General features: G+C 43.7%; 1 protein-coding gene across 1 annotated transcript in view; it reads left to right on the plus strand.

Moving 5' to 3' along the window:
• Nucleotides 1-8,002, plus strand: part of MASP1 (MBL associated serine protease 1) — a 66,358-nt gene extending 58,356 nt beyond the window's left edge. Inside the window, exons 12-16 of the mRNA XM_069974429.1 lie at nucleotides 1,223-1,336; nucleotides 3,719-3,904; nucleotides 4,178-4,245; nucleotides 6,128-6,227; nucleotides 7,801-8,002. Of these exons, the coding sequence (XP_069830530.1) occupies nucleotides 1,223-1,336; nucleotides 3,719-3,904; nucleotides 4,178-4,245; nucleotides 6,128-6,227; nucleotides 7,801-7,982 (650 nt within the window). The 3' untranslated portion in view covers nucleotides 7,983-8,002. The remainder of the gene's footprint in view (nucleotides 1-1,222; nucleotides 1,337-3,718; nucleotides 3,905-4,177; nucleotides 4,246-6,127; nucleotides 6,228-7,800) is intronic.
• The last annotated feature ends 911 nt before the right edge of the window (nucleotides 8,003-8,913 follow it).

Consider the following 8,913-nt stretch of genomic DNA (forward strand, 5'->3'; position numbering starts at 1 on the left):
TCCACCACATTTACTCAGTTTGAACATACCCTTACATGTAGTGATGCGCGTCCGACGCACAATGGACCTAAAGAAACGATCAGCCGGTGATTGTTTCATAGACAACTTTGCGGGTCGTGTAAATAGAGTGTACCTGCGGCTTGGTGTCACAGTAGGTATGTACCAACCACTGTTCCCAGGCATGGGTATATAGATACAGGGCTTGGGTATATAGATACAGGGCTTGGGTATATAGATACAGGGCTTGGGTATATAGATACAGGGCTTGGGTATATAGATACAGGGCTTGGGTAGCAAAACAAATGTTGTTCTCCAACTAAGTAAATACTAGTTACACTTTTGGGTTTTTAACATATAGTATAAAGTGTGAGCGTTTTATGTGAGTACAACTTTTTTGAAGGGGTGTTAAAAAAATTAAATCATCTGGTGTCAGAAAAATATACAGATTGGTAAATTACTTCTGTATAAAAATTGCAAGTCTTCCAGTACTTATCAGCTGCTGTATGTCCTGTGTTGTTGTTGTTTTTTTTTCAGTCTGACACAGTGCTCTCTGCTCTGTTTTTAACAACTGTCCAGAGCAGGAGAGGTTTTCTATGGGGATTTGCTGCTGCTCTGGACAGTTCCTGACATGGACAGAGGTGGCAGCAGAGAGCACTGTGTCAGACTGGGGAGAATACACCACTTCCTGCAGGACACACAGCACCTGGTAAGTATGGGAAGGTTTGAGGTTTTTCCTTTGTTAATAAAAGTCATTTACAAAGCTATATAACTTTCTGGCACCAGTTGATTTGCAAACATTACCTCCTTAACTATAAAAAACAGAAAAACAATGTATTCCAAATTAGTTGAGAACGTGGGTAAAATACTTTTATTTCTACTTTCTTCCCACTTCTCTAAGCACAAAAACCTCCCAGATCACCAAATATTTATGTAAAGGTTTTACCAGATGAATGACCTACACAATGGGATGAGGTGTCAAACTCCGACCCTCCAGGTGTTACAAAACTACAACTCCCATCATGCCTGGAGAGCTAAAGCTTTGGCAGTCGAAGCATGATGGGGATTGTAGTTTAGCAGTGTCAGTTTGACACTCCTGACTTACACAATGGGATGATCTGCAGCAGGTACACCCCAGCACCATGCAGTGTCCCCACATAAGTCACATGACCAGGTTGTATAATACAATGCATATAGAATTATTTACATTGTGTCCGTCATCCAGGTGATAAGTGGGTTGTAACCGCAGCTCACTGCCTGCACCAGGAACTGGAGGACGAGAACGCGCTCCTTACACCAGCAGACCTTTTACCACCATCTTCTTTTAAAATTATCCTTGGTAAGTTGACGTGAGAAGTGGATTTGGGGGTGATTTTATAAATCAATCAATAAACCAAAGAACATATTAAAGGAGAAGTCTGGTGAAAATTTTTATTAAAGTAATGTATTGCCTCCCAAAACTTATTATGGGAAATGCTTATAAAGTGATTTTTCCCCTGCACTTACTACTGCATCAAGGCTTCACTTCCTGCATTAAATGGTGATGTCACTTCCTGGATAACATGGTGATGTCACTTCCTGCATTAAATGGTGATGTCACTTCCTGGATAACATGGTGATGTCACTTCCTGGATAACATGGTGACGTCACTTCCTGGATAACATGGTGACGTCACTTCCTGGATAACATGGTGATGTCACTTCCTGGATAACATGGTGATGTCACTTCCTGGATAACAGGGTGACGTCACTTCCTGGATAACATGGTGACGTCACTTCCTGGATAACATGGTGACGTCACTTCCTGGATAACATGGGGATGTCACTTCCTAAATAACATGGTGATGTCACTTCCTGGATAACATGGTGATGTCACTTCCTGGATAACATGGGGAAGTCACTTCCTGGATAACAGGGTGATGTCACTTCCTGAATAACATGGTGATGTCTCTTCCTGGATAACATGGTGATGTCACTTCCTGGATAACATGGTGATGTCACTTCCTGGATAACATGGTGATGTCACTTCCTGGATAACACAGTGATGTCACTTCCTGGATAACACGGTGATGTCACTTCCTGGATATCATGGTGATGTCACTTCCTGGATAATATGGTGATGTCACTTCCTGGATAACATGGTGATGTCACTTCCTGGATAACATGGTGATGTCACAACCCGACTACCAGAGCTGTGTGGACTGTAGCTGCTGGAGAGGATGATGGCAGAGGGATGCTCAGTGTCCCTCCAGTGCCCTGTGTCCCTCAGTGACCCCCTGCCATCATCTTCTCCAGCAGCCAAAGCCGGCACAGCTCTGGGAGTCGGGTTCGTGACATCACCATGTTATCCAGGAAGTGACCTCACCATGTTATCCAGAAAGTGACATCACCATGTTATCCAGGAAGTGAAATCACCGTGTTATCCAGGAAGTGACATCACTATGTTATCCAGGAAGTGACATCACCATGTTATCCAGGAAGTGACATCACCATGTTATCCAGGAAGTGACATCACCATGTTATCGAGGAATAGTAGAAAACTACGGCACTCGTTTTTTCATGCAAGAATAAGTGAGGGTTTTATTTAACAATGTAATACAAGGTATTTACTCCGACCATAGACAGAAAGTACATGAGATGAGACCAACAATGTATTGTGCAACGTTTCGGTCCAACCAGAACCTTCCTTAGGCCTTAGGGTCTCTCGTGTGTCCACCGACCCCTCTTCTTCTTGCATACAGCACACGAGAGACCCTATGGCCTGAGGAAGGTCCTGGTTGGACCGAAACGTTGCACAATACATTGTTGGTCTCATCTCATGTACTTTCTGTCTATGGTCGGAGTAAATACCTTGTATCACATTGTTAAATAAAACCCTCACTTATTCTTGCATGAAAAAACGAGTGCCGTGGTTTTCTACTATACAAGACTAATGGTTGAAGAACCCAGTTACCACTGAGCACCGGCTCTATTATTTGAGGTAGAGGTGTGCAGCACTGATCCTATACATACATGTTATCCAGGAAGTGACATCACCATGTTATCCAGGAAGTGACATCATTATTTTATCCAGGAAGTGACATCACCATGTTATCCAGGAAGTGACATCACCATGTTATCCAGGAAGTGACATCACCATGTTATCCAGGAAGTGACATCACCATGGTATCCAGGGAGTGACATCACCATGTTATCCAGGGAGTGACATCACCATGTTATCCAGGAAGTGAAGTCTTGATGCAGTAGTAAGTGCAGGGAAAAAAGCACTTTATAAGCATTTCTTTTGGGGGACAATACAATATTTTAATAAAATATTTCACAGGACTTCTCCTTTAAGGCTGGGGTCACACATGTCAGTTTCTCGTGCGGCCACTAAGGATCTCAGCCATACTATGAGATCCTTATGTGTATGTATATATGTACTATGTGTATACACTCTGGCCGGGATTCCCTCAGCCTGCAGTGCACATAAGTTTTAAATTAATCACGGCCGTTGTTGCAAATTGGCAATAACGGCTGTGATTAATTCAAAACTTACATTGTGTGAACATGGCCTTTAGCTGTATATATATATATATATATATATATATTTCAAGCAATACAATTCCAGCTCTGAACATTTATCACAAAAGGTTATGAGGGTTGCAGCTAATAAGAAATTGAGATTATAAAGTGAATTTGAGTATTAGGATCCATTTTTATTCTAGTTTCCCTTTCGCTAGGAAAACACAGAACTTTAAAAACTGACGACACCGAACAATCGCTTCAGGCAAAGAGGTTTATTCTGCATCCAGGATACAAGAGCGGAACCTTCCAGAATGACATCGCCTTGCTGGAGCTATCCGCTAGAGCTCACCTCAATGATTATGTCACGCCTGTCTGCTTACCGGACGCTGAAGTTCAGGCAGGTACTGAGGGGTCTGTGTATCATTGTATCATTGTGTATCATTGTGTATCTAACATGTATCCCACACTACACTCTCAGCATCTCGGGTCCGGTCCAGGTGCCAACAGTTTCCATTTAATTTGTATTTTTAATAATAGAAAAGATGTTCAGCCTCCCGAGCAGGTTTACATTCACTTTGCGGTGGATTTAACTACCACATCTGCTGAAAGTTTGTTCCAAGTATCTACTACACTTTAAAAAACAATATTTTGAATTTGTACTTCCTTTCTTTCAGATGACTTTGTAGTTGTGAGTGGATGGGGTAAGCAGTTCTTGAAGAGGCTGCCGGAGTCTCTCATGGAGGTATTCTCTCTGTCTGTCCGTATTTTATATGATTTGTAGAACATGCAGATGAAATGGAAACAGAATTGGAAGTCACCGTACATGGAGAATTAGAAACCAGTGCTAAAACATACTCTGCTTTGCATCGTTAGGCTATGTTCATAAAACATATTTTTTATGACAAGAACGGCCGTTGTTTGCAATTAGAACAGTGGCCATTATTGTCATAAAAAAGTGATGCATTGAAGTCAGTGCAAACAGAGACATTGTTCACACAATGTATTGAACAACGGCCATTGTTTGATACAGCTGTAAAAATAATTGACGTGTCAATTATTTCTGGCCGTTGTGCATTTGAAGCAATACAATTTTCACTGCAACAACAGTTGTTGTTTGTGCATTGTGTGAACATAACCTAATGAATCCCTTTTAAATCAATGAGAGACTCAAGCGTTTAATCGGGTGCCCCCTGCTCGGCAAAGTGGAGAGTGCCTGGTTAACCTATTACTTTTTTTTGTTTGTTAAAATTTTGGTATGTTTTGTCCCTTGAAGGGATGATGAAAGGAAAAATACAAAAATTAGGACGAAAAATGTAATAGGTTTCTGCAAGACACATTAAAACTCCGTCAGTATGCCTGTAATTGCCGCCTGACGCCAGGGTTGTAATGTGTCTTGCAGAAACCTATTACATTACTTTGTTCTAATTTTTGTATATTTTGTTTAAATATCCCCTCAAGGGACGAAATCTACAGAAATGTAAAAAATGCAGTGGGTAGCCATACTTACCTGTCCTCCTGTTCCTCCCGATGCCTTCAGGTGCTGGCTCAGGTGCCCCACACAATGACAACCCGCTTACCCAATCACTGGGCTGTACCACCGGCGGGCATCAGTCACTCTGACTGACAGGCCCATAAACAAGTTTTTACCTATAGTAGCACCTTTTGTAACCTTCACTCCCCACGAGCACTAATGAGCTTTGGGCAGCCATGTGCTTGGTCAGCCTGGTTGTGTCTGTCACTGGTTGTGCCTGTCACTGGTTAGCCTGGTTGTGTCTGTCACTGGTCAGCCTGGTTGTGCCTGTCACTGGTCAGCCTGGTGGTGCCTGTCACTGGTCAGCCTGGTTGTGCCTGTCACTGGTCAGCCTGGTTGTGCCTGTCACTGGTGAGCCTGGTTGTGCCTGTCACTGGTCAGCCTGGTTGTGCCTGTCACTGGTCAGCCTGGTTGTGCCTGTCACTGGTCAGCCTGGTTGTGCCTGTCACTGGTCAGCCTGGTTGTGTCGGTAACTGGTTAGCCAAGTGTTTTTCCTTTTTGGTAGGAACCAACCACCAAGAGCTGCCATGTGGGAGACTCTCACACACTCCCCATAGCCATCACAATGTGTCATTCAGATGCTGATTTATCCTGCTTCCAACACATAAACTTCAAGAACTGGCAGTTTTCTTGTTGCTTAATATATCTCATCCCTTAAAGGGGAACTCCAGAGATTTGTAACATACTTCTATTTAAAAATCTCCAGTCTTCCAGTACTTATCAGCTGCTGTATGTCCTGCAGGAAGTGGTATATTCTCTCGAGTCTGACAGTGCTCTCTACAGCCATCTCTGTCCATGTCAGGAACTGTCTAGAATAGTAGTAAATCCCCACAGAAAACCTTTCCTGGTCTCCTGTCCTGCAGGACATACAGCAGCTGGAAGACTTGAAATTTTTAAATAGAATAAAATATAAATCTGCATACCTTTCTGGCACCAGTTTTTTTCTGCAGGAGTACCCCTTTAACAGGGGCCATTGTGTCAAAGTAACTAGTTATTCACTTCATCTGTCAATGGCTGATCTGTGCATACAGTATACAGTATATCTAATACTCAGAGACCTGCATCAATGTAAAATATTGTCCTCTGCTTACAGATTGAAATACCAGTTGTGGCCCATGAAGTGTGCAAAGCCGGCTACACAAAGATGGGCAAACTACTGAGCGAGGACATGATATGCGCGGGGTTAAGTGAAGGTAAGAACAGTTTACTGGACTATCAGACTATTGTATTCATATTGGAAACAGATCACTAATCTCAGGGAGACCAGCCGAAGATAACACTGTCGGCTGTCACCTTTTTGCACTACTGTATTCAGCTCTATGTTCTCTTCATGCATCGGCCTATGGCTATGTTCACACTAAAAGAAAGACGTCCGTTTTTTGCCGCATTTGCAATGCATTGAAGTCACACCCTGAGTGTTCACACTTGTGCTTGAGAACTGGACAGCGGTGACTCCACTCCAGTAAGATCACAGCAACCATGCTTATTTAGGCTGCGTGCACACTACTGAATTCCCCCGTATGACCCGCGGCGAATTCCGTCGCTTGTACCCATCTGCGGCGGCGCACATTTCCGCCCATGCCATAGACACTATTCTATGCACTGGCGGATTCCACATTCCGCCGTAAGAATTGACATGTCACTTCTTTCGGCGGAATCAAAGAATAGTGCAAAGAATAGTGTCTATGGCACAGACGGAAATGTGCGCCGCCGCGTGCTGGTACGAGCGACGGAATCTGCCGTGGGTCATATGCGGGAATTGTAGTGTGCATGCACCCTTAGGCTATGTTCACACTACGTATATGTCCGGACGAATATTTTCGCGGCTGGACATATACGCGTTAAACTCCGTCCGGGAATTTACGCAAGTTGCGGCCGGCTACGTATGGACCGCGAACTTACGCCCGTAGTCTACTAACGCTTCCCGAGTGCCCTACGTAGCGATCTGACAGTGGTCTTTTACTTGGAAATCTTCGGCTAGCCGCGGACACCCCATAGAACCTTTTGGATCGGCAAAGAAAAGTAGAAAAATGAAGAAATCGCCACTACGTACGGGGCGGCATGTTACGCTACGGGCGTAAGTTACGGCATTTTCATCCTCAAACAATGGTCTGGTTAATTTTTTACGGCGCCGCGTACGATCCTCGCGTAAGGTCTTACGTAGTGTGAACTGTGCATCCGTACATCGTACACTTTCCATTGTACGCAAACAACGTAAATCTCCGGCCGCTTATTCACGGAACGCGCTACATTCGGAGACTTACGTAGTGTGAACATAGCCTTACACAGCGCATCAAATGAGAAAGCAGAAATAATGTTACCAGCACATAGAGGAGAGCGCTGCTCTATAAGCTTCAATCCCCCACTTGATGCCAAATTTAATAAGCAATAATTTTATCTACAGGAATTTGAGGGAGGGAATGCTTTCAAATCAAACAGCCAGAAAGTTATATAGATTTGTAAAAAAAATCTTGAGTCTTCCAGTACTTATCAGCTGCTGTATGTCCTGCAGGAAGTCGTTTATTCTCTCCAGTCTGACACAGTGCTCTCTGCTGCCACCTCTGTCCATGTCAGGAACTGTCCAGAGCAGCAGCAAATCCCCATAGAAAACCTCTCCTGCTCTGGACAGTTTCTGACATGGACAGAGGTGGCAGCAGAGAGCACTGTGTCAGACTGGAGAGAATACACCACTTCCTGCAGGACATACAGCAGCTGATAAGTAGTTTGGCCTAATTCCATGGCATTTACATTTATTTCCCCTTTTAGGAGGACAGGACGCCTGCTCTGGTGACTCCGGCGGTCCAATGGTCACATTCAGCCGTGAAACAAACAAGTGGTACCTAGTAGGGACTGTGTCTTGGGGCGTGGGCTGCGGGGAAAGCAATAAGTATGGAGTATATTCCAATGTCTATAAGAATCTGCACTGGATTAAAGAAACAGTGAATTAAAGTAATAATGCGCATTGTAATATCTGGATTACAGACCATTATTTATGTATAATGATAAGTTATACAATTTGTAGCTTTCTACTCCTTTGTATTTCCCCACTGTAAGGCTGGGTTCACACTACGGAACCTGAGCGGAGAATTTCCAATGGATTCCATAGCGTTCCATTTTTCTATCTATATTATAAAATAATCCTGATATCTTGCAGTTCTCATTCTCACCAGTGGGGCTAAAACTAAGCTGAGACTTCCTGTTGTGTCTGTGGTGATAAGAGGAGGCTGCAGTAAAGTGATCTGTACAGCATTGCAGCGTCATGTGACACCAGTAGATAGAGGAGACGATAGCAGCTCCCTGTGGAATGACCTCTTCTCAGGTCACAGAGCGCGCTCAGTAATGTCTCACATTCATCTGAAGGAAACAGATTGTTGTCTATGTCCATGAGGCTTGCTGTAAAGCTTATTACTAAATGCTGTAAAGAACATTCCAGGCAATATGGCTGCCCCCATAACAATGTACAAAAAGTGAAAAAAAAAATGTATAAAACTCCTAGATAATCATATACATAGCGATAAAGTCCTTACACTGTGATACTATGGTGAGTGTAAATGTGGTCCTCAGACCTAGAGAGGGATTCCCATCATCCTCTTATTGACCACACAGTGAGATCGGGCAGATGGGGGTAGTAGTCCCGGCTCACTGCACTGATCCAACTTAGTTGTTTCAGTCTAAAATTCAGCTGTGTTTGTAGGTTAGTCAGCGGAGTTGAGTTACAAAGTAGATGATCTCCTTACGTGGAGTGTCTCGCTATGTATGACAGATCCCGCTAATCCCCGGCGTCCTGTCTGTGCTGCGTACACTGGATCTCTCTGGAGGACTTGGACACATACAGATAGTTCGGTGCACGTGCGGCACTCACCCATACAGGATCAGCGT

The sequence above is a fragment of the Dendropsophus ebraccatus genome, chromosome 6 (assembly GCF_027789765.1).
Source record: "Dendropsophus ebraccatus isolate aDenEbr1 chromosome 6, aDenEbr1.pat, whole genome shotgun sequence".
Taxonomy (NCBI): domain Eukaryota; kingdom Metazoa; phylum Chordata; class Amphibia; order Anura; family Hylidae; genus Dendropsophus; species Dendropsophus ebraccatus.